At 42.3% G+C, this 26,853-nt stretch overlaps 1 protein-coding gene across 1 annotated transcript in view; it reads right to left on the bottom strand.

Annotated features, from left to right (window-relative positions):
* The window catches only part of CFAP61 (cilia and flagella associated protein 61), an 82,816-nt gene that overhangs the window by 16,537 nt on the left and 39,426 nt on the right, over positions 1–26,853 (bottom strand). Inside the window, 5 exon segments of the mRNA XM_088530338.1 lie at positions 60–352; positions 4,399–4,573; positions 6,290–6,458; positions 8,913–9,011; positions 19,538–19,665. Coding sequence (XP_088386464.1) covers positions 60–352; positions 4,399–4,573; positions 6,290–6,458; positions 8,913–9,011; positions 19,538–19,665 — 864 coding nt within the window.

Raw genomic sequence — 26,853 nt, 5'->3', positions numbered from 1 at the left:
AGCTCGTGCCGATGGCCTTTGCCTCAGGAGGCGCCGAGGCCACGCGTGCGCCTACTTACGGAGCAGGGCAGCTTGAGCAGCTTGGTGTCGGTGGCGAAGGCGGCCCAGGTCACGCGGCCCGGCGCCTCGCCACCATCCCACGCCACCAGGAGGGCCCCGGCGTGCACGGCCACGCCGGCCTCGGCCAGCGCGGCCTCCACGGCGTCTTCCACAGCGCCGTTGTTGAGGCAGGTGACCTGGGAGGCCCCGGGGGACTGCACCAGGTGGATGCGGGAGCCGCCGATGCCCAGCGCCAGCAGGGTCGCTACCGTGGTGTAGACGTCGATGGTGCTCCCATAGACGATCACGTTCCCTACGGGGGAAAGAATTTTAAAAAATAGGGAATAATTTCTAAGACACACAATGAAAAACTGATTAGTGTAACTGGGATGATGATAATAGGAAATTGCTCTCTTTGACCCTCTTATTTCTCTGATGCTATGAAGCAAATAATGTTACCTGGCAACGGTAGCTCAGATAATTTAGTGAAGAATCTGCACAAAACAGCCCCTAAAGTAAGCAAGTGCTTAACAGAGGAGTATGGCATTCACCTGAACCCCTCTAGGGGGAAATAAACAGCTTTTTAAAATTTCGTTCTCCACTCCCTTCTCAATTTTGCTTATTCAAAGGACTTATTAGGCAGCGGGGGAAGAAGCAGAGGCCAATTAAATTCATCATGTATTAAAAAATAAAGAAACACAAACTCTAGAAAGAACAAGTTATTGCAGAAAACAAGGCATGGTGCAGTATGTGAGGCCAACAGCGCTGCTGCTTCCTCCAACACTGACATTTAGGCCTCACTACAAGCAAGTAGTTTACACAAACTACTCACATAACATAAACCTTATTATTTCTTGGACTGAACTGATGTCACTGGGGCCATGCTACACTGCATGTGACATAGAGCAATGCAAACAGAGACTTCATAGAGCTCTAGTGTCCAGGAATAGCGATGTTATAATGGCTTGCATATTTTCTGCTATTCCCCTTTAACTGGAAGGTTATTTTTTTGTCCACACCAGTCTGGCTACTTGCAGCTGCCAAAGAAACATCTCTCTTCCTAATGGTCAGAGAAAATAATCGCCCGATGATTATATATGTTCAGAAATGATTGAAAGCCTATTTTTACTGTTCACATGAGCGACCGGAAGTACAGAATGATTTTACCTGCAAAAATGCATTTATCTGAAATTGTAAGATGTCGGGGACCCTACTACTTTTGTAAATGTGATACAGAATACGTATGATATGAAGAATGAGAATTGTGTTCAACGTGTACATTGCAATATTGACTTTTGAAGCCATAAGACTCCCTGCAGTTGCTCCTAGTTGCCAGGACGCCTCTCTGCCCGCAGGACAGTCCTCATCAGAGAGGCAAGAAGGAAGGGATAAGTGAGATCGGTCCCCTCCTTCCCTGCTGTAGTAGGGCGTAATGCAAGAAGCAAACAGACAGAAGCAGTGGTGAAAGATGAACTCTGATATATTCATTTTTAATTATCTACTGTGCTAATAACGCATGTAAGAACATGGCATGTGCGTGCTGGTGACCTCACATTACATTTAGACATTTTTAGTTAGCGAGAGGTGACAAACACGAGCAGCCAGAGAAGATGCAGCGGTGTCCAGGGGTGCGAGCAGAGCTTAGGCAGGACCCAGCCTTGCAAAGCTTCGTCCTGACGAAGGCACGCGAGCCTGGGCAGCCGAGAGAGATCTCTGCCGTCTGGCAGATGAGAAAACTTCTTCAGGGTCATTATATGTTGGCATTTCTGCATGTAGAAGATCAAATTCAAGCCCCGCATACCTCAAAGAAAATTAAAATTCAGTTTTATATGGTAATATTAAATACAATTATACTCGGTTAGGGAAAGCAATGCTCCTTTACTGACCTCTTGTAAATCAACAATTTACGGTTGCTGCTTATTACAATATTAGTGGCCTTTTAGATTGCAGTGCTAGTAGTCTAGGAACTAGAGATATTCATTATGGACTGAAATTATGTTCACTGGACAGGGAGCAATTCCTCAAGATGCCTTTATTACTTAACTGCATGAAAATGTAGCTATCTGAGTAAACATAATAATCTTCCATGGAGAAAAAGCAGCCATAAATAAAGACCGTTAGAGTGGTTCTATCATTTATTACTAGAATGCCAGCGTTTCGCTGCAGACCAGTATCATTCATTTTCCATAAGTGGAAACACAAGATTTCAATGACCCCAGCATGACCTGAATCTTCTTAGTTTGCAAAAGCTAAAGGAGTAAACCAATATTAGTGAAAGCAACGGTGGCTCTGGCCAGTGATTCATGCACTGGAATTTTAATGTGGTAGTATTCCTGCAAACACACTTTTAATAAGGCAGCAAACTATGTTTAGGTAAAGAGAAAAAATAATTGCTCCATTTTGGACCATTAAAGCAGTTTTGTTCTTTAGTTTACTCCCATCCTACTTTTTTATTTTCATGGAAAGTGCAGCGCTAATAGGAGATGCATTTCAATTAGTTGCAATTACAGTTGTAATGGGCAGCATGCACCGGGCGGCTGGGTTTCGTCACGGACCGCAGGCCCCAAGGGCTGGCACTAGCCCTGCTCCGTGTCCGCAGGCCCTTCTGCTCCTGTGCAAACGGGAGCAGGTGCCTCCAGGGCCTCTCCATACGTCTGTCTTTTCCCAAAGTGAGGAAAAGCCTGGGGAGCTTGGAGGGAGGCAGCAGTAGCCACCCCACTTGTGTCGAATTCTCCCCACGAGCGCTGTTCCTTCCACTCTTGTTACGTGCCCCGTCCTCGCGGCAGCGTGCGATACGAGGCCGATGCTGCACTACATAAAATCCATGGAAAAGCACCCACTGGCTTCATCTGTTTCGAGCATCCGCAGAAGGAAGGAAAGCAATTAAAACCCCTACCTTAACTCATAATTAAAAGTTGCTCCCAAAATTCAGTGTTCCCAAATGAAGAGTTCATCCAATTAGCCTGGTGAGGCTCAAATTGTTAAGATTCAGTGATTAACACTTCCCTTTTAAAAACCTCCAGAAAGACAGGACGAATATTTATACTTGTTAATTTTGGGACTTCCATCCTCAGTGCTTCGTATAGTTGGAGGTAGCTCAGAGCAGAAACCAAACTCTACGGGCCTTAAGTTTATTTTGTAAATTATCATATGCATATCCTATTCTTTAATATTCAATATTATCTGAAAAAATCTGCATGCTAGTGTCTTTAAAGCAAGTTGGCAGATTTTGACAAAAAGGATGTGAAGTTTGGAGAGATCTGAACACCAGAAAAACATGAGGTTGGGATTAATATCCCTCCTCTTTACCGAAAGGCAAAACAAGGAGAACTGCAGAGATGAGAACTAAATGGGAGGATGAACCTGCACTCATCCCAGTAGCCGTGATCGTGTGGCCTGCAGAGAGCTGACAGACATCCGAGGCAATTGCTAAACTCACCAGGAGCTCTGCTTCCACATCTCCCCGACCCTGTCACTTATTAGATTCAGCCTCCAGAAGAGGTTAGATGCTGAAAAATGCATTTGCTTTTCAGATAGATATCTTAGACAATGCTATGATTAAGTCAGAAAGAACAAGATTCCCAAGAAATACAAGCAAAAAAAGAAACGGAGTGGTGAAGAACAGATATGGAGATGGGAAACTCATGTCAATTCATTTTACCTCTTCATCTCTTTTTCTGTAGTTGAAAGAGTTTAACCCAGAAACCCAGGTATTTTCCATGGCGTATTAATTCCTTCAATTAATGAGTGCATGAATAATGCACATACAAACGTAGAAGACTCCAGTAAAATAATCCTTCCTTTTTAAAGTCAAATATTACTACTTATGAAAAGAGATGGAGGAAATCCAGGAATGATGTATACAAGTCTGCATAAATGCATGATTTTCATGGTTAATAAAAAAAAATACAGTGAGTCTGCAGTTCTCTGTGAGAATCTGCAACTGATGTAACTGAATACAAAGATGACAAATATTGAAAAAACTCACCTCCTAATTTAGACCTCTCTCTTTGTAGTATGCCTCAAGCCTAGATATTTTTCTATACAACAGAAAAACACATTCACTAATTAAATTATTATTTAGTTGGCTAATTAATGCTCCAGCCAGCTTTGCATTTGGGACTCATTCTGCTTTATATAATAATTATAGATAATTAATCTATCTCAAGCCTCATTTTCCTTGCTAAATATGCTGGGTATCAAAAATGACAACAAATTGTAAATTAATCTGGAAAACAAAGCAGAGCAGATGAAAGACTTTGTTAGAATTAATCAGGCACCAATTATACCATGGAATTAGGCAAACAATGCGCCTCGAAAACGTTTCCACAAATGTGCATGTTCACCAAAGTCCCTTACCTTCCGAGTTGACCGTGTTTGCTTGCAGCCAGTGCATTGCCTCTAAGCAGTCCTGGTCATCACGCAGGATGAAGACATTGGAAGGGACTTTCCCCATGTACCTTGGCTGACGTTGCTCTTCAGCTTCTTGTCTGGTTGGGAGTTTACTGATATCCGCTCCGGTGGGACATGGGACCTAGCACAAATGAACGGACACGACGTGCACTTTGGAGCACTGTTGCGTTAACAACATTCTTGTTGGCACTTGGACCCACTGAGATATGATTCAGTCATATAAGAACAGGCCTGACACCAAATAATCTGTCTCACCCCGAAACTAAATCCTCTTAGTTCTAATGCTTAATGTTTTGCATAGTCGCTAGGCCTTCTAACGTTCACAGAATCACAGAATCACAGAATGCTTAAGGTTGGAAGGGACCTCTAGAGATCATCTAGTCCAGCACCCCTGCACACGCAGGGTCACCTAGAGCACGTGGCACAGGACTGCGTCCAAGTGGGTTTGGAAGATCTCCAGAGAAGGAGACTCCACAGCCTCTCTGGGCAGCCTGTTCCAGTGCTCTGTCATCCACTTACAGACACTGCTCAGCCCAGCTCTCTCAGCCTCTCCTCATAGGGCAGATGTTTCAGGCCCCTGATCATCCTTGTAGCCCTGCACTGGGCTCTCTCCAGCAGCTCCACATCCCTCTTGTACTGTGGAGCCCAGAACTGGACACAATACTCCAGATGCGGCCTCACCAGGGCTGAGTAGAGGGGCAGGATCACCTCCCTCGACCTGCTGGAGACGCTCTTCTTAACGCAGCCCAGGATCCCATTGGCTGCCTTGGCCACAAGGACACACTGCTGCCTCATGGTGAACTTCTTGTCCACCATGACACCCAGGTCCCTCTCTGCAGAGCTGCTCTCCAGAAGGTCAGTCCCCAGCTTGTACTGGAGTCTGGGGTTATTCCTCCCCAGGTGCAGGACCTTGCACTTGGCCTTGTTGAATTTCATGAGGTTTTACCAAATAAGGGACAACTTATAGTAAGGATGAACTAATGCTACATAACAAAACAGAAACCAGGTATCTCTGAGTTTTCCCTTGCCTCCATTATCTTTCTTTCTCCTCCAGTGGAGTTACTTCCCATAATTTATTTTGCAAGTGATAGACTTGTCTCCAAATACATTTTTCTAAGATCACTTAAACTCATTCAGCTAACGCTTTGATTTAGCTTTTGTTTTATCCCTATTAAAGAGCGAACATCATTTGCCATTTAATGTACGGTTCTCCTCTGAAATGTGAGAATAAGAAAAAAAGGGATTTTCTTGCTCCACAAATCTGTGAATGTATGTAATTCAGATCTAACTGTGGAGTTGAAGATACCTTGCATTAGTATTTGTGACTTAAGATAAGGAGCACTATAAAGAGTCTGCAGGGCTTGGGATGAGCTTGAATCCCCATTATACGTGTCGCTAAGTGTGACTATACACTTGCCTATACACCTCAATGTACTTTATCTCCTAAGTGCGGTAAGATGCCATATTCCAAGCTAGAAGAAGCCATAAGGACACAACAAGTTCCTAGGTTCTCCACACCAGCATCAGTCTCCTCGGTCCAACTGAGCTACTCTTCAGCAGGTTTAATGGGCACAGGGGAAAAAATAGTAGGAGCCTTACTTCACATCTGATCCTGACGCTGCTGGTATAAAGTTTTGGAAAGCTTCTCTTACCTACTCAAACATATTTTACTTCTCCAGCCACAACAAGTGCACTGAAATAGCATGACCTGCTCCACTGAAGGGCAAACCTTCTGGATACAGTCATCTTGGGGAGTACTCTCCACCTTGCCTAACCACAGAAACATTATTCACTGCAAGAACTGAGCGTGGTGATTTTGGGCATCTTACCACCTTACCTGGTACTGCTGTCCTGTGCAGAGAACAAGGTGATCATAGGGCACTTTCTTCCCCTCGGAAACCACTACATGTTTGGCAGCTCGATTGATGCCAGTCATTTTACCAACCACAACATTAACCCAGGAACAAAGTGACATCTGTGCATAATCTTTATCATTAAAACAGTGGCTGTGAAGAAAGAATATCTGTAAGTGACATTTTAGCAGCTGACAGCAGGCATTAATTAGACATCTGGTGAGCTAGTTGAAGTCCCCCAGTGGTTCAAGCCTGCTCTCTTGCTGTGAGCTTCCTACAAGTCTATAGTAAAAGACTATTCATTATGAAATACTCGGTTACAAATTGACAACTTTCTGCTAAAACCAAATAATCCCTCCCAGCATAGGGCCATACTACCCCAGAATTTCAAAACAGAGTCAGAAAGATGTGCTTTGCTCTGTTTTTAGCTTAAACGATCAGGAAACCAGCAGATTTTTGCACCTGCAGAAGAAGTATTTTTGCTCTGGTTTTGGGTTTATTTTTTTTCAGCATGCAAGACTCCTTCATTAATTTTTTTTCACTTTTGCTTCATTTGGTATTCAACTTGCATGGGGATGTCATTTTTATAATTTCAAAGAAATTACCTCCAGTGTTAATTAATAACCAATACAAAGGCTTGTTTGTTTGTTTTAAGAACCAAAACCTTGTTCTATCTAGTGATTATGATTTCCAGGACATTTTGTCCCTGAATCTCATAGGTGAGTGAGGAAGGAGATTTGAAGTCCCCCTCTTCAGCTGAGGTGCATTCCCTACCCTTCTCCTACTTTTGAGCAGTGTGAATTATGGGGATGCACAAATGAACAAGTACCAGGATACTTATTTACTATGACATCTATATCATCCTCTCTGCTTAACAGACTTCAGGAAGGGCAAAGATTCTGCAGCCTAAGATTCCTGAGGAGAAAATAAATCAACACAGATGTATACTATCCACAGCACTGTAAAATGCACGGAGAAAGAGGCGCAGGACGTTCTCCTCCTGGTCCATGACGACTCTTGAATACTGCTGAGCTTTGCAATAGCCCTCCCTGAACATAACAGATTGCCAGCCATCTGAGCCAGCCAGACTCAGTACTTTCCTAACACTGAAAACTTAAAACAGGAAAGATGCTGTTAAAATAAGATTCTTTCAGTAGAATTGAAGATTAATGTTAATCCCAAATCTGTTTATGGCCTTGAAGTCAATGTTGGCAGGAAGAAGCTGAGCATCTACCATAACTCCAGGCTCCATAACTTTACTTTCTATTGAAGCTAAGAGATAAAAATAATTCCATTCTCTTCAACAGGACTAAATGCAGCACAATTAAACAAAAAGGGGACTGGATTCACGCTTGATCATTTGATGCCTCTATACCATGCAACTGCCGTGGTGAATACTAGGAGAGATCCAGCACTAAAATCTGCTCTGAATTTACCATTTGCATTCTAAATTATCAGAACTGACTGCTGCAGATTAATTACTCTTACTGAGTTCCAAGAACTATCCTAAAGGAGGCCACAGAAGCAAATAAAATTGTTTTCATGACCTGGAAACTCTGAGAACTGAATGACCGGGCTTTCTGAGGTGCTCTGCATTCCCTGTATTCACAAACACCGAGGGAAATAAATAAGGGAAGAAAACCATTCACGATTCTAAACCATAATCATGCAGAACTCTATAAATAAAATGGCCATCACGGATGGAGGAGGCTTTTCAAAAGCACCTTGGTAATTGAGGCGCACGGCTCCCAGGAGACTGACACTCCAGAATCACAGGGATGCTTTCAGAAATCATACCCTGCAGAGTTCAATTTTCACCCTTAATCTGCTTTCAAATTTTAACAGCTTGTTCTGGGAAGGCAGCTATGGGCTGCAACTCTCCTTTGGGATCCGTGCTTTGTAATTAACAGTAAAACTCTCTTTTTTTTTTTTTTACGTTAGTCGTAGGGAACTATTTTACTTAATAAGTGCTTGTGTGTGCATGTTGCTTGTACACATAATCCCTTCATTAACCAGAGTAGCACTTACAAAACCCAACTTATAGAATCATTATGGTTGGAAGAGACCTTCAAGATCATTGAGTCCAAACTTCATGCAAGGAAAAATTAATTCAGATCACAATTTATCAAAAATTCCTTGACAGGGCAAAATTGCAAATGAGACGAGCCCGTTTTACACTGGAGAGGATCACAACATTCTCATATCCTTGTCTCTGTAGGGATTTCATGTTTAAGGCTCAGCAAGCAGATACTGAGTTGCCTGGTCATTTAAAGAGTTGGTCCCTTATGGAATTGCTGCTTCTTCATTAAAAGACCATCATAAAAAAACCCCACCATTTTGGGAAAAAGGAGGTTACAAAAAGTTATATGCTAAACAGAAATAAATTATGCCAGTCTTACTGCTTTAGGCTTTGCAGTATCACCCTAGAGATAAGTATATTTAACTTGTTTCACCGGTGAATGCATATACTGTAGATAGGCAGGAGTACTTTGAGGGTGTCTGTCTGTCTGAATATCTGTCTAAAATTCGGGGCAAACTCGCAGAGATCTGTAAAGTGTTACATTTTTTACTTTGAAGCTATAGAAGTACTCAGATACTAAATCAAACCTGTTAATTAAAAATCTTCCATGGTTGGAGCCTGGCAGGTTTTTTCCTGGAAGGCCATGAATTGAAATCAAGGTCAGATTGTTAAACTTCAGGTGTGGACTGTGAAAAGAAGAAACAAAACAGCTCGGTTAGTTAGGTCAGTACAAGCTTGCTGAGGCCCAGTTTGCTACAGCCGTGATGCGAGTGCATTGTAACATGGGGCTGGTTGGACACGGTGTTTGCAGATGGCTGAGACTCCCAGTCCATCCCTGTGCCACTGCCATTAGCAGCAGAGGATCTGGCTCCGGAGATGAGGGTGCCCGACATTCCCATTTTCCCTTCCTTTCTTCCTTACCTTGTAGCTCAGGTATTTGACAGTTGCCAGAGTGACTTACACAAGCCAATACGCCACGTTAAGAGGGTAGGAAGAAGTCATTCTCTGGGTGGAATAGAATAAAAAGCACCACTGTGCTTTTGCTGTTTGTAGTCCAGCTTCTCTAGGAAGAGCTATGGCTACAGGATATATCCTGACAACCCTTCATTTGGCCACTTCCTACAGCAAGTCTATCAGAAGTCAAAGAATATGTGGAGGAAAGAGCATAGATTTTAATTCCAAGATCAGCAGGATACAGAAAACAAATCATCTACATTGGCCATAAAATAAGTCTTCGCATTTTTCTAAGGTGCACCAAAGGAAGAATACTTTCCACTGCAGTTCCACTAACACTGCAGTGTGGGAAGGAATGGGACTGACAGTATGTTGAACCAAATGCGATCTGACATTTAAAAACAAATAAATATTATGAGTGATTAAAGCCTTCTAATCTTCAAGGCTTTGTGTAAGTATGGATTGGTGCAAATGCTACCAAGGAATCAGAATGCTTTTTATCGACCAATGTTAATTTGTTATTCATACGTTCCAAAAAATATATTCAAACAAAGTTAAAGGTCACACTTAAACCAAGGAATTTCCAGGTTATGGTTGCCCCTCTCAAAATGCATATTAATAGTTTAATTCTGGATTATGGATTATCTATAGCAAATCTCCATGCATACTTAGGATGAGTGCAATGTAATAAATAACCTTAATGTAACAAAGTGCATATATTTATAAAGATTATGGGCCTGATTCTCTTTTAAATTAAGGTCACTGCAGAGGTGGGTGTAAATAATTTTGCCCTTCATTTGTGGACACATTATAGTGGCTGAGTGATTTAAAGTGGTCTCAACATAAATGAGAGTCTGGCCCAAGACATTCAGCTGAATTTTAAAGTGTACAGCAAGCCACCTGCACTCATGAAGCACTGCAAATGTAAGTACAATTACCTGTACACACCTAAAAAGTATGATTTCTTGGCATGTAATTATGAGGAAAATTATTCCAAGACATTTTTTTCTATCCTGCCTCTTTGCAGCATCTTTGTACATTGTGCATGGCCTCTCACCCAACGGGTCTCCGAGTCCAAGTGCTCCAGTCACGACTTCCCAATCTTTAGGATGCACGTGATGCCAGCAAGCATCAGGAAATGGCAGGATAGAAGTCCCAGGCAGCAGCAATTTGCCTCTTTTGCACATGTGCAGCAGGATGTCATCCCTATTGATCTGGCCACATACTAGTTTCTTCTGCAGATGCTCTTTGTCGTTCATCCTTACACCCTCATTCAGCATTTCTGCAGACATTTGATAGCTCTTTGGTTCCTCCCCACTTTAATTCAAGATTTTACACTCTGCACAGTTCTACTTCAGGGCTCCCATTGCATTTCCATGAGCCCCAAAAGTTAATTCACATTTCTCATTCTCCCTTAGGCCTAAAAACACTGATTAGAGTCTCCTTAGAATACCCTGCTGCAATGAGTGAGGTGTTATCTCTGATTCCCATTTCATATCTAGAAAATCCCAGCACAAAGAAATTCTCTGATTTTGGAGGTGCATCTGAGGAAGATGAGAGTCCAGCACCTAAGATTGCCTTCTCCGTGTCCCCACTCTTCCCCGGTGCTGGAGGAGCCGGCTTAGCTCAAGGTGCCCAGTATCCTGCCCTGCCAGTTCTGACCATTTCATCTCAAAACAAGCAATTGCAGACATTTTGGCTTATGAAATTTGCCCACGTTACGCAGCTATCATGGGGCAGTAAAGGAAACAGACGCTATGCTGGCTTTTTTTGTTGGTTCCCAGCCTGCTTTTGAAAGGACTATCCCGATTGCACGTCAGCTCGCAGCATGGGTGCCCTTTAAATATGAAGGTAAACACAAAAACCAGCAGACACACAAGCAGCTTGCTAAATTACAAAGGTTGAATGGAGAACTGCACTTGGGATGCCAACCCCAGGATTTTAAACCCATGCACAAGCTGGGAAAATACGGGCAAAACGTAGGTGCTTAAGCAACATTTAAAATCCGTCCCCGAAATACGAAGTCACAGACTGATTGCACCTTTGGGTATTTTGCTCAGTGACTATGATGAACATTACCAAACTCTGTCTCATTCTCCCTTTTTCTCTCCATAGCATCATTATTTGCAGCTGCTAAGAGGACGGTTTATTTATTGCTCAGCAAAGGATCTGGAAACGGGTACTGGGTGCGGAAGGGAGACCCCCCATGTCCTTCCCATACGTACAGCAAAGCTGAAGTGCGGTAAAAGCAGAGGTGCCCATTTGGGGGGAAAACAAATAACCCCTCAAAAGTCTGCAACTTAAGAACCTGAACGGACGCAACATGACACAAGAGCACCTGCATTTCAGAAGCAAATAATTCCAGCAGGGATTCGTGTTGCTGTGGATACAAAAGGGAAGAACGGCGCAAAGATACTGGCCAAGTGGGGAGGGATTAGAGTATCCAGGGAAATAAGTAAAAGGTATCGGGTTTCCGTGCACAGTCCTGGAGGTCTGAGCACCCTCGTTCAAAAACAAAGACAGATTGCCAATTTATTGCGAGTATAAGGAAGGGGACAAGCAAAAAACAAAAGTTTTAGCACGTGTTTTAGGTATACACTGGCATTTGCCAATGTGTTTTCTGGATTTTGTAGCCTGATGTCTTATGAATAACGAGTCAAGTAACTTTAGTAATTAAAAATACAGTGCAGAAGATTAGTCTATATGAACTTAAATGTTTCCATTTTCATTTGAAAATAAACATCATGGATTTTTTTTTAGATAAAGGTTGAATTGGTCATTTATAAAAATTAAAATAAAAAGAGTGATGGGAGAATGCTTTATCCAAATAAAATACCAAAGTAGATAAGTCCATGCCATGATCTCCTATAAGCATAATCTTTAAACAATTTAACTTTATTGCTTGGCATTATATCCTATGTAAAGGTGTAATTATGTTGTATCCTCAGCTTTGCTGCACGACAATTTAAATACGGCAGCTCTAAATCTGGTAACAAATAGTCTGTTTTCTCTACTGTCAAGAATCAGATGTAAGAAATTCTTGCATTAATGAAACTCTGGAAATTTCCCCCCACGGGCTTGCAACAAAACAGAGAGCTTAAGATTTTGGAGAGGGAGAAGGGCTGCAGAAGGAGGGATGATGAGAAAGGAGGGCGAGCAGTAACCTGGGCACTGGGCATAGAAACCCAACGCACCGAGGAGCAGCCTCGGCTGGGAGGGTCACGGAGCCAGCAGCTCCCCTTGGCTCAGAGAATGTGACACTCAAAGCAGGGCTGCAGCCCGCGCTCTTACCGAGACCACAATCAGGACATGCCTTGGAGAACGGACTTCTGCAAAAGGAAAGGACTTTCTAAAAAAAAAACTCTACACAAATTGCAGAAATGCTCAGCTTAACAAGGGCAGAAAATGCTAATGCAAAAATAAATACATTTTCAGCAAAGGATACATATTTACATGGTACTGTGTACTTCCTTTATGGGTAATATATTTTTTCATACTGCCACTACCCTAGATTGCATTTGTTCATGTGGATAAAGCACATTGCTTTCTTGCGGAAAGCTGAAATGAAGTCTATGCCCTTCCACTTCCTCCCAACTATATTTGACTCAGACAAGCAAGAATCAACACAAAATTGAGTATGAAGATATGTGAAAATAACGTTGCAAGACTGTTTCCTTGCCTGACGCTAACTTACAGCCCTCGGCTATCCCGAAGGCTCTGCACTTGATCTTGCACAACTTCATTATTAAGATTTTAGTAAAAGGTCAGGATGGAAGTAGCAGAAAGGTTTTTTTTATATATCAATGGCCAGCAAAGTCTACCCATTACAGAGCAGAGCAGGATTTCCTCTCAACTGCTGATTAACAACTGTCCATGCAGAAGTTACCCCTCTTTCATTAGAGGGAAATAGAGGTGAGGCAGGGGGGTTTTGCAGCAACCGTAAGAAAAAATATTAAGGCTGTGAATGAATGTGCTCCGTGAAAGAACGGATTTCCAGACAGGCTGCACTGGGACACTTTTCCATACAAGGGTCAAGGAAGTGGTTTCCCTGCATATTCCTCAATAAAGTATGTCTGGGGTGAGACTTCCTCCAAAGAACAGGTGGAACAATCAAGAACACAAGTAGAGATAAATAAATAAATAAATAAAAGTGGAGCCAATTGCCTGCACCTCATTTAATCTGGCTGATTTATCAGTCTGATTTTGTCTAATTTTGACAGCAGGGGAGAGGAATTTCAGTCAATGACTTCCCTGGGGAAATTCACACCTTTTTCTTCCCAGAACATGATGGTTCCCATTCCAAGAGAGGTCTCAGCACTGGCAAAACACACAGTGAGAGTCTTCCCCATGAGTTCTAGCAGACCCTCATTCTTCCAAAGAGGGTGGCAGAGCTGCTGCTTTCTCCCTCTTTTTTTTCATTTTTCTTTTTTTTTTTTTAGGATAGACATTATTCTTGCAACACTTCTGGTGCCCTAGTGTTCAAACAATAAATATTTCCTGCTTCTTTCCTTGCTCTCCCTAAAATCTGCTTCCCGTCTCTGATCTGTGCTCATGTGGTGTCTCTCTTTTTATGATCCTCTTCTTCACCATCCCGCCTCGAAACCCAGTCTTCCCCAATAGAGTTTGGATTCCCCTACTAGGTAACATCAAATACTTCTCTCGCTTTCTTCCTTGGAGCGGTTACTCCTAGACCCACTTCAATCTTGAAATTTTAATACCCAACTCTCTCTTTTTCTCCACTCTGCTGTTACCAAACAACATGATTAAAAAATATCAGCAACTCTGACACTGCTGCGTTTCAATTTTTTAATTCACTTCATCTTTTCTGGGTAGCTTTGGATCACCCACCATCTTTATTCTCCTGCTGACCTCCACCAAACACATCTCCTTTCAGCCTCTCATTCCACATGTCCATGGCAGAACTGATTTTTCTGGAGCAGCGCAGCCTGCCTTGGCCTTGTCCCATCCCTGCATCCAACCCTTTGGCCATCCCTCCCACCCCAGTGTCCCCGTCGCTTTCCCCACCCGTCGGCTCAGCTCTCCCTATTCCTGCACACTTCTCTCTTCCACAGTTTGCTCTTCAACCCACGTTGACTGTTGCAATTTTCCCTCTGAGCTCTTCTCCCTCCTTTAGCCACCTCTTGTTAAATCTTTTTTTCCTCCGCATATTTTTGCCAGCATCTTGCCAATACTTGTAAAGGGTGTAACAGGCTTTGTGCTTTCATATTAATGAAACTCTACAACATTCAAATACCTGGACTACAACTCTTGAGAGAAACTTAAAACTGAGTCTTAAGTGCTGGTAATTTTACATCTTTCTCCTTTATCTTTACATCACCTGAGGCTCAATCTGAGCTGCCTTCCCATTTGGCACTGCGGAACCCTAGGAGCAAACACTGCATTCGGGTAGCACAGGAGAAGCATAATCCAAACTGCGACTCCTCCGACACCCCCGCTGCACATTTCTTGGGAGGTCCTTTTCGATACTGGACTGTTCACCACGAGATGAGACATTTCCAGGCTCTTGCTTAGGAAAATCTACGTGGCAAAGTCCTTGTACAGTGAATCTCCTTATACTACGAATCATTTCTCCCAGTGCTCCCACTGAGTGTTAAAATCCTTATCTGTGAATGAGAATTAAAGCTATACTAAACGCTAGAGGGCAGAATCACAACATAACCAGCCAGATTATTTTTTCTCCACTCTGAAAAATCTACTTTTCTTCAACTTGTGGGCAGTTTATTGATTGCTTTGAAAGAGCAGAAGTTACAGTTCTGCAGCAGCTCTCAGTGAAAAGTATTCTTCAAGAAAAGTCAAAAATAAAAACAAATAAAGAACAAAACAGAAAGCACATCTCCATCACAAGCTAAAATTGTTCTTAGCAAAACCTAAATGCAGTGATCACCTAAGTGCACCTAAATCCACCCAAATGCAGTGGAATGTACCTTTATTTACTTTGAACTGCATTCATGAGGTTGCTGCGAGACACTTCAGGTAGTCACAGAACCAGGCTCTGCAAAGAGCTGCTGAAATGATCACACTAATATATCTATCTGGTCACCAGGCTTCTGAAAATATGAAAGATGCTAAAAATATATATAAAGGATTATTCTATAATTCATTTGAAGACAGCCTTTTGTTATAAGATTACTCTTTCCAATATCCATTCTAATATACAAAAAAAAACTTAGGGCTATTTATATATAAATATTAACATAAAAGAAAAGCTGCAAATTCAAAGTGCAAAAGAATGGAATTGAGCTCAGGCAAATAGTTGTGTGTGTTTAAAGTTGAAAGAGTCTCATAAAGTTGAAAATGGGCTCACAATAGAAGAATATAATTAGAAAAGAATAACACAGTGCTGCTAATTGAGGATCATTTTTGGCTGGGCCTGTCAAATGGCTGTTATGAAGGATGATCTCGACCCGCGCGCCTCTGCCACAGCTTCTGGCTCGTATCCGTCGCGGCCGAGATTCATCGCGTTCCTCACTTAACAACACGGCAAGGAATGACCTATCTTATTCATCTCTGTCGCAACGTGATCTCCATTCACTGCAAATGATGGAAGGCAACAATGTCTGAAGGACACAGGCCTGGTGACACCGAACACATGGCCGACCACAACATTGTGCTGGCTTTGCCTTGGTATGAAAGCAAAAAAAAAGAGGGGATGAAAAGGAAGCACGTGCATACCGGTTCACATGGCAGAGATAGATAGTATAAAACAATGAAGATCACCAAACCATTCATCGCGTGCTAGCTCTGTGATCAGCAAGTAAGCACTAACTATTTAATTAGTCAACTAATTAGTGACAGGCAACATGGAAGGCTTCAGATGTTCTCAGACAAATGCAAAGATAAAAAGCCTAATTAAACAGCAAGCATTATGCTAAGTATTGCCAACCCGGACAGATGTGTGGGATACTGTGTAATACGGTGCTGCCAGACAGCAGGAATCAGGGCTGCTCTGTCAGGAAAAACCTGCCAAATAAAACCCCAAAAAACAAAACCCAAAAAACTGCTGTTGCTAAGCTAATCTTGGGCACCTTTAATTCAGAAAGGGAGAATCTGTCCTGTGGACAAAAATTGGGAGATTTGCAACGCTAGAGAGGCTCTAGTTCTATTTTCAGTGGAAGATACAGGGTTTTAACAAAGATATACTTTAACACTTTTCTTTTTTAGTCCCCAAATTATTTTCAAACATGCAAATGTGAAAAGGACCATATTTCACAACATTATCATACATTTTTTTTCTGACTGCAGCCCCCCCCTCATTAGTTTGGCGCTATTTTGCCCGGCGCTTTGTGCGTATTCCCAGTGTCCGGGGAGAATAAGTCATTGTTTACACCAGAGGTTGGATTAAGCAGGTTTTCAAAATCATGGATTAAAAAGGGCTTTCCCCATAGACAATAACACTTTCCACAGCTATATGCAAAGAGGTGCATAAAAAGCTAATTGGTCCCCTACGCTGTCACCAGTGACGAGATGCTGCTGGGAGCGCTCTGGAGTTGCGCGAGCAGCCAAACTCCAACCTCCCGCTGCCCGAGCGCCCTGGTCCACGTGCCGTTTTGGGCATCACCCCCTGAAATGACCCCACAAGTGTGTCGATTTTTGAGCTATATGCTAATCTGGCTGAAAGTTGCTGCTGTGATTGCCGTTCATAACTTCAGAGTTAAAACTTGATGGAATACACAAAGAAAACACAAAGCAACCCTGCCCTCTGGGTAAATCAGTATTTGGGGATGAAGTTATATTTTTAGTGTGTATCAAAAGCGGGAAAATGGAAAGATTAAGACGATGTGCTGTAGCTGACATTCCTATGGAGCCGCACTTAGGGCAGCCGTGATTTAACTGGGGGATATTCAGGTCCCTCGCCCTCATCTCAGCTGTTTGTAGCCTTTTGAAATCGCTTATTTAACTGCAGTTGATACATCCCGTGCTCAAATCTCACCTCTAAGGACCACTATTTTCTGAGCTCGGCACATAGTTTTTTACTCCTTCTTACACAATATGCTGTAGGAGAATTACTCATACGGTGTAGTTGTAAAAATAGATTTTACACTTCAAAATAATTTTCAAATACAAATTTTGCAGTTGTATATTTAAAATAGCTTTTTTCATGTATAAACGATATGCTTTTATACTATTTTTTTTGGAAACCTCTGTTAGTCTTAAGGAAGGCAGGCCCTTTCTCAGGGTCTTGAACAACAAAAACTTTCCAGTGCCTGCTGCCCATGTAACTGCAAAACCACGAGTGGGCCGTGCAAATGTTTACTTGAATATCAGATAAAACCTTCTCATTATTATGTGTTTTTTTTAAAGACAAAGTCACTCAAGCCAATAAAATAGCCCCTGGCACTGTTTTCCCTCTTTTTTGGGGTTTCTCGGGCCGGATCCCCTGCGCCAGGGCGTCCTCGGGCCCCCTGCAACAAAGGCGGCGGTGGCAGGAGCCACAGGGCAGGGACAATAGGTGGGGGCGGCACCGCTTTGTCCTCACGAGCTGGGACTCGCTGGCGGCTGCCCCTTTTGCGCCGCTCCAGCAAAGGGCCCCGAGAAAGCCAGTGAAATCCCGGCCTTTGCGCGAAGGGAAGCCTGGGAGGAGGCTCCGGCAGGGCTGGGGCAAGCGGAGCTGCTCCCTAATCCACCAGGGAAGCTGCTTCCCGCAGCAATCCCTGGCACAACCCGCGTCGGGGCCTGTGGAGGCCTCTTGGGCGCATGGGAGAGCAGCAGCGCGACAGCCGGAAACACCCATCCCAACTCGGGGAAATAAAAATCCCAACTGAGATACCTGTTGGGATGGTGAAACGAGGGCGAGATCCTCACAGGAGACTAAGCACGATGGGTGTATGATGCTCAGGGGACCTTGTGTTAGGAAGGTCCCCCAGGCGCCTCTGGATCCTGGGATGGACACTCTGGGAAGGGCAGTGTCACCCTGGGAGCACAACGGGCTCCGGGGGCAGCTAGCAAGCCAGGAGCTATAACCCACGCTGTTATTTTAGCATGCAATGAAAAACATACTTCTGTGGTCTCAAGTTGAAATCACTTGTAAAATCTAGTTCTAATAATTGTTAGGTAGGTAAGTGAATTACACGCGGGCGTTTCCATGGTGACTGCTAATATAAAATAATTAAGTACAAAGAATAATGAGGCGAAAACTACTTCCTCTTTTTAAGGATTAGGGGCTTACAAATTGATTCAATCCAGCTATTTTTAGCGCATGCAACCTTCGCAAGGAATAGTAGAGAATTGAGAGTAAATTAAACTAAACTGTATTAAAAGATCTTCATGTTGATCAGGAGATTTTTCATCTGCAGCTCATGCGAAAATTAAAAATGAGATTTTTTTAAAAAAAAGACACACATAAATTAACACAAATCCTGCAGCATTTTGCCCCGGGTACTGCCTGCTTGCTCTTGGAGTTCTCTGAGCAATGTTCCATTGCTCGTGAAGCAAACACTCTACTTGTACCTAGAAGTGTGCTTGTCTCCAGCACCTACAAAAAGAACATGTCCTTCTTCAGAATATGCTTCAGACAGTACTGAAAAGTCCTGGCTGAGGAAATATGTCCAGAGGATAAATGTTCTCTGCACGTACGTGTTACTACCTGTCCATCCTGTTTGCTGCAAGAGGACAGCTCCTGCCTGAGGTATGTGTTGGAGCTTAGATGCATTATAATCTTTTGGGCTGATCTTGGTAAAATATTCTGGCTGTAGTTCCTCATTTGTACCAAGAAAAAACAGCAAGCATCAGATCTTTTCCTTCTTCTTTTAGTAATACAACAGCATTCACAAAGCAATTCACTTTTGTCTTCTTTTACTGTATTGGCATTTTAACTGGTAATGTCACTCATGCTTGTGGAAAGTTTTTAGCTATGCAGAAAATAACAACTGCATAAACTGAGATCTACTCACATCTATATAATCTGGCCTTCCTGTAAACCCTTCAAATTGGTATGGAGGTGTCCTGGAATAGAAGGAATAATCTGTGATAGTGCAGAGAGAGGGCCACTGGAGAAGGGGTGTTATCCCTGCTACCTTCCCTCTCTCATACAACCTGCAGTGAGGATAAATGGCAGGGATGTCAGGATGGAGGCACCTACCTTGTTACTTCCGCAGATTTGATGCTTACAGCTCTAACATCTAGTATTTGAATATGAGTTCACAGCATATTTCTACTTTTGCAAGAGATACAGTCCAAAACAGAGGACATGAACCCTTTCAGAAAGGGCTCAGTAAAGGCAGCCAACTAAAAAACTTACCAAAAAACAAGTGTTTCCAGAAAAGAGATTCCAACGTCGGATGCACCAACCACCACAATTCTTGTATTGATGGACACCTTAGATTCGAGCGTCAGCTTTCGATCTATGTAGTTCAGAGCATAGCCCAGCTGAAGAAGAAATGCACAATGACACAGAAATACATTTTAAAAAACCCCACCAACAAGAAAAGTCTGCCAAAAATCATTAAGCCATTAGCAGTGCATTACCTGGCATTCATAGAAAACTTATTATGGCTCACTGACACGGCTAACATGAATTTCCTGTGCACTCCACAAGATAACACAATGGATAAATGGTACTAAAAATGTTGAAATATGTGCATCTTTAATAGGTCACAGAAAACTAGCAGAGCTTAATGGTCTGGCTTCTCTTGGAAAAGAGGCGCTGGAGTCTTTTAAAGAGGGGTTGAAACGCAGTCTCTTCCGTAATTTACTGCCATTTAGCTAACACCTGGGGAGCACATATTTACATGACGTGGAGACCATTTTTGTACCTTCTGGAGCGATTTTTTCTCTCGCTGTTTTATTTATGGAAATGGTGTTACTTGTAAATTAATTACAATCTTATATCTTGAATGCCTTCATGGGTTCAATTAGCACATTGAAAACCCTCTCTCTCCTTAAATGATAAAATTAATCTTTTCTTGTTAAATCTATTAGAAGAACTACATTGAAAACAAGGCTGTCAAATGATTAAGATAGCACATTGCCACTGAGATCAACACTCTGGCCAGAAATCCTGCTATAAATAAGTTAATTAGGAGCTTCACAGTTTCCCTTATTCTAATACATACAGTGGGAGAGACAATAAACTCCATGTATATTTTATCAGCGCCTCTAGGTTTCACTAGGCAATTTAAAGATTCCAGAAAATAAAAGAAGGTAGAAAGGGCCAAGAGATAATAGTGTGTTTGACAGAAATCCTTTTTCTTCTGCTTGAGACTATTTATAGTTTTCAAATTTCTAATGGGAGACAGGGAGGCATTTTCCATCTTGAAGCACAACACACTTGGCCTTTGCTGCTGCTTTGAGCTGTACACATTTCACAGCCTGCATCACTGCAGATTCACACCTGCACTGAAGGGAGAAATAGAGAACAGAGCTACTTTATTATTTTTCAGACAGTCTTTTCTCATATATTTTTGTGGTACTCTTACACAGGAGACAATCTGAGACTTCTAACGGGTCTTCCTCTATTACTAGTAAGAGACAGAGGGTTAATAACACTAAGTCTTCTGAATTTCTCCTATAGAATTACAGTAAAAACATATTCTCTGTATATAGTCAACATCTAGGACTGAATACTGTATTTTAAAGCTACTGCAATGGTGCTGGCCTTCTCCAGAGGCCCATGGGACACAGCCTCCCGGGAGACCTTTGGCACTACAGCGTTGTGATGGTGACAAGCCAGCCCTGGGGTCCGGCAAGGTCGCACACAGAAGCTGGGGAACTGTCTGCACCCTGCACCAGGAAGATGCCTTGATTACCTGCAAACGAACCTCACTGTCTGGCAAACAGTTTTGGATGTGGCAGGATTAAGTGCGCAATGTAGTCAGGCAACATCTTTTTTTACTGCCAGACAAATGTTCTTCCAGCTGTAGTTCTTCCCGGTGCAATGATGACATCCAGTGGTGAACCAGATCCAGCTCAGGGACTGGCCTCTGTTGAGAAAGCCTCAGAAGATATCCTAAAAAATGTAGTGACCTGTGGTGGACTGCTTCATTGCAACCACATGGGTAGGAAATCCAGTGCATTCCCATAAGCAAATGGAGAAACGGTTTCACCAACTGGGACGTGGACACAGAACAGGTTGAAAATTCTTGTTATATGTAAAATATAAGTTTCTACCAACAAAGCAAGCTCAACAGCCTAGCAAAGCCAGAACTTTTTAAGGGGGATTGAAAATGTCTTATGGCAGGATCTGCCATAATTAATAAATCTATAAATCTGATCAACAAATCTGTAACATTTGAACATTGTAAATCACTGGAAAAGATTTTTAAAAGAGAATTAAAATGATCAGTGGCATCCCTCCATCCAAAGGCACTGGTTAAAATGAAGTTTGTACTAGGTTGCTTGCAGCACGCTAAAAGGATATAACCCAATTCCAACCTCTGTGGTTGTCCTGTGCATGGTGGTCTGGAAATCTCATAGTGCCACAACCATGTGCCGAAGCTCCTGCATTTAAACCCTACCCAGTCTGCTCCGATCACTTGAGTTTGTGAAAAGAAACCTCTTAGAGAGAATTTTCTGGGTATCGTCAGGTTCAATGGGACAGCTGGCTTGAAATCCAGTCCAATTATAGAAATGCTAAAAGTGACTGCAGATACTGCAGGTCTTTTAGACTTGGTCTGCCCTTTCTTACCCTCTCCCCGCAAGCAGAGGGATTTCACAGCAACTCCAGGGAAATAACTACAAATATAATATATAATAATACATAAGTACCTAAGCACCTTGCTTCCTTTCTAGTTATGTTCTCCTATATGTGTGTGCTCAATCAAGGACAACTAAAGCAATGAGATGTTGCACACGGACAGCTGTGCCTTCCTAAAAAAGCAATGCCTTCTGGGGAAACTTTCAGTTTTCTACTGAAAGGTGTTTTTTAACAAAATTAATACAATGGTAAAAGGAACACAGCAAGAAACTTCTTCTAATGCATCTCATCAACCAAAATAATTAGATGGGAACGGCAGCGGCTAATAGGATAAACCAAATAGACCTTGCAGCAATGCCAAGTTCAAACATCTCCTTCCACAGCAAGTGCTGTTATTTATTTTTTTTAAATGTACTCCAACAATGAAACATAAAGCAATAATGTAATTTGCTCAGGAAGAGTTGTATCTAATTTCTGAAACGGCTGCTGTGCCCACGATACAGAGGCAGGACGGGAGGAGGATGCAACGGGTTTTGTTCGCTGCACAACAGCCCCAATACCAACAGCTGTCATTTTTCCAAAATCACCTTTCCAACAGCTAAGTACACTAAACGGCCCCAGGGAGTAAGGAATTAGGTGGATTGGTCCCATAATACCACCTTATTTTAACAAAATGTCAGGACAAATGACTACATATGTTCCCCGGAGGAGTAATCAGACGGCATAATTGATAGGTCAATAGCAAACTCTAACTTGTTTATTCTGCATCCAATTTATTAAATAAAACAGCAATCATTAACTAATCTAAGGCAGAGAGCAATTATTGCCATCGTTAGGAGCAGCACACTCAACTCGGGGATTAAAAAAAAAGCTTCTGATTACCCAAATGTGTTGGTGGGGTCTTGCTTTCTCATCTCAGTGCCTTACCCTGGCTCTGCCGCCAGCCCCAGCGCTTCCCGCTGCCAGGCCGGGCCCACGGGCGCCACTTCCCGACGGGGCCGCAGGGCTTTCCATGAGAACAGCCCCTTCCCTGCGCTCAGAGCCCTTCGTCCCTCGCCTCCCTTCGGAACGCGCGTGCGAGGCTCAGATATATCCTGACATAACAGAAGGGTGTCAAGGAAAGCGGCTGCGGTCACTGCCAGGACTGCCCACGAAGATGCTCAGTAAAACAGAGCTGCAGAGGTTGGACTTGGTTTCACTTAAGCGCTTGCTTAATTTTGAGACTGCAGAAGTGCCACTGTTGGGGTATTAAAGAGAAACACGGGATTGACTCAGAGATCCTTCATGGGAGGAGTAATGAATTGCTTGGAGGGAGTTTCACAGCCCCATTTATGTGATTCTGAGCCTGTCTGCAATGCTTTGGTTTTAATTCAGCATTTGTCTCTGAGAACTGTACTATAGATACTGCTCTATGGGCTGTATGCAATTTGAACTGTGCTACTGTAAAAAAACCATCGGAGGGAGCAGAAAATGATTAACAAACCTGTTTCTAGGTGGGTGCTGAGGTCAGCGAGAGTGACAGGCAAACAAGAAAGCGAACAAACAGAGCTATTTTAATTTCAAGCTCCATTTGAATCACAAGGGAAATAAAAAGCAATGTTTACCAAGGTGATATGAACAAAAATCATTGGAAAATGCATGTTTTTCCAGCTTCCATTAAGATAAAAAGAAAAACCGCATTCCAAAAAGTCTCATTAGAAATATCTGTAAACATGTTTTCAAATGGTGCTTCCAAGCCTTCACAGATTTACACAAACACCAGAAGCAGAAGGGAAAGGAAAAAGAAAAAGAAGAACAGCGAGGAAAAATGCAGCCTGAATTGCCTTTTTTTTTCCTTCTTTGTCAAATAACTGCTCTTCATTTAACTGTGACTTAATAAAACAAATGTTTGCAATGATAACACCTATCCTTTATATAATATTTTCCACCTGTAGACCTCAAAGGACTTTATAAAAGAAGTCAGGATTATTATGACAGTCTTCAGATGGCGAAATGCCCTCCTTCAGCCTGCTGGAAAAACAGAGCCTCTGTAATGAAGGCCATGCCTATGCCAGTCGCTGGGATTTGCTCTGGAACTCCCCACAGCAGGGAAGGAGCGCGGAGCTCGGACATGACCGTTGTACCTACCCTGCCTGCAGTACAGGGCAACGTAAGTAGCTATTTCCTTCAAGTAAAGAAGTCTTTGAAAAATGTAAGAGGTGTCTAACATGAAAAGCTTTAAAAGTAAAATGTAAAAAGCAGAGCAAGCAATGTCATATTTCATGCTGCAAATATCGATTCCTCCTTGCAAGCTGGAATTATGCTATTTGCAAAGCATTCTACAAACTCTTTGGAAAGAGGAATCTTAAAAAAGAAGAACAGCCCCTTTTTAAGCAGGACCGACTGCTTCGGTTTGCTCTGAATGTCATTAACACCTGTATAGTACTGACATCATGCTTTCAAAATAAAGATAGGTCATCTTACTTTTAATTTCACACATGCACATAAGTGGTAAACATTCAGAGCATTCCTGCTAATGATGCCATCTGGTGCCTCCCGTAACTGTGCGATACTCAGCCTTCCAAACAAGATGTAATGGCAGCAACACACAAAACCCACTGACATTTACAGTAAGGAAATTTATTATCAGCAATCAGTTCTGAATGGATGTGGTTGCATGACTACTGGTGCTATAAAATCATCACCTTTACCAAGCAAGTGGAAGTACAATAAATAATGGATTTTAATCTATGCAAGTACTATAAAAGCATTAAAAATTCATTATTCAGGCACAATAGCATCTTAAGCAACAGTTACTTCTTTAAATATTAATACTGCTTTCCTGGTTAAAGGAAAGCTGCACACGTCTAGGAGCTGTTGGTGATACCGTTTCATTCACATGCGAACCATTACATGTAGGAATGCCCTGTTTTAACTCAAATATATCAAGCTTGATACTCAAAAATGAGGGAATTCTGTTGCCATTCCACTTCAGCTTTTTTGCCATGTCATCTTAGTGATACAAGGCCTGCTGAGCAAAAAATCCCTTTCATGCTTGAGCTTCCATCATCATATTCCAGAATTCAATCCATTGAGAACTGAAATGGAGCCACAAAGAAACCTCCCACTACTATGGATTCGCTCCCAAATCAAAATATATTCTACTCTACTGCAGGCTGCTAGAAAGGAAAGAAGAAAAGTGGACATGAGAAGTTTTGCCCAGCGCATCAATGGAAACATCACATTTTGAGGAAGAAGCAGGCTGGTGCTGGTACAAGTTAGCTCATCACACACAAGCTGGGCAGACCTGAATTTCTCAGAACACCAGCTCGGCTCTGCAGAGCAAGGCAAGCGGTGCCAAGTGGAAGACGCCACCTCCCAGGCTGGATAGACACCACTGCTCGGTACCAAGAGAAGCCACATGTCCACGCACGTGTCACTTTGGACTCTAATGGTGGAGCCCTTCCTTCCAAACAGTATTCCTGCTGCTAAGGTCCTCTCTGCGCTCCGAGCCGGGCAATCCAACTTTCACCTCCGATTAAAACGCCTCATCTCCAATGGCAGATAAAAGGATGAAACGTGAGATTATAAAATTGTTTTATAAAGGACTGCTGAGAAAATACACCATTTAATACACAAAAATGACACTGGTGTCACTGAAGGGAGTGCTGTGCAGGCACTTGTGTCCCTTGCTCTGCCCATTCCCATGCATCTATCCAGCCAGGCTGACTCTTGAACTAGTTTGATGTGGTCCAATGCAGAGAAGTCAAAGCCACGCAGAGCATCTGCCCCCAAATTTTTATGTCTTCCTCATCCCTGTCCCTATTTAAACATTGCCTGGGATGCACCTATAGCATACCTTGAGAAATGGACAATTAACTGAGAAAGACAAAGAGGCTTTTTACCAATTAATACAAAGCTACATGGGATGCTGCAGTACTTGAATAATTGTTCTGCCTTCTTTCTGCGAGCTGTAGCAGAAGAAAAACAGTTCTGATGTATGCAATAAAAGCTGGTAGCCTGAATATGACAACAAAAATAAAAAAAGCTCATCCACATGAGTAATAATGAAAGGGCAGAAACAAAAAAAAAGATTTGACAGATGTGACATTTTTATTCTTCAATGTGGATCGGTTATTCTTGTTAATTATATCACCTATTCTTCCATTTTATTGATAATTACATGAAGCAGATGGATAACAGAATGCTCCCAGATGGTGAGAAAGCAAACAAGTTTATAAATTGTTTATTTATCAAGATGTCATTAAAAATATTTAATTATCTATAGTTTTCTAGTCCACCAATTATTACATGCACCTTAAAAGCCATCAGAAGTTTTAAAGATATTCAGTGTTCTGACCAACTGTTTTTACTATAACCTTACTAAAATGTGACTGACAGATGTGCAAAATACGATAATAATCTAATCTGTTTTAACACTATGGGAATTAACATTGTGAAACTTTGGATCTTTTGCCAATTGGCACTTCAAAACTGGTTACTGATTCAGAATACAAAATTCAGAGCTTTCCTTTTGATTTGGAACAGCTGTAGAAAGGTTTTTATCTAATGAGCAGATAGGAGTTTCTTTTGTCGGGTCTGCATCATGAAACTCTATAGCACAGCAGATGTATATGCAGCCTGATGCAATTTTGAGCTTATCTGCAGATCCTCTGATACGTTTGCTGCAGAAGCTCGGTCTGAACAGGCATCCCAAAGTCTGGGCACTTCCAGGACCAGATGCAAACAAGACCGTCAGCATCTGTGCAAATCCGGAGAGCTGTAATGGTAGAAAGGGGAGTTTAATTCTCCCCACCCACCCACACTCTCAGTAAATCCTCACCTGATTTATACAAATCTTATGAGATATGAAATAGAATTTTGTAGAAACGGGTGCAGAAGTTTGGCAGTGAAATGTATTTGCTATCTGAAAGAGTGGGGTA

This window comes from Tinamus guttatus, unplaced genomic scaffold (genome assembly GCF_059628265.1).
Source record: "Tinamus guttatus ecotype Peru unplaced genomic scaffold, ASM5962826v1 Tinamus_guttatus_pri_ptg000367l, whole genome shotgun sequence".
Classification (NCBI taxonomy): domain Eukaryota; kingdom Metazoa; phylum Chordata; class Aves; order Tinamiformes; family Tinamidae; genus Tinamus; species Tinamus guttatus.
This window is presented reverse-complemented; position numbering and strand designations above follow the sequence as displayed.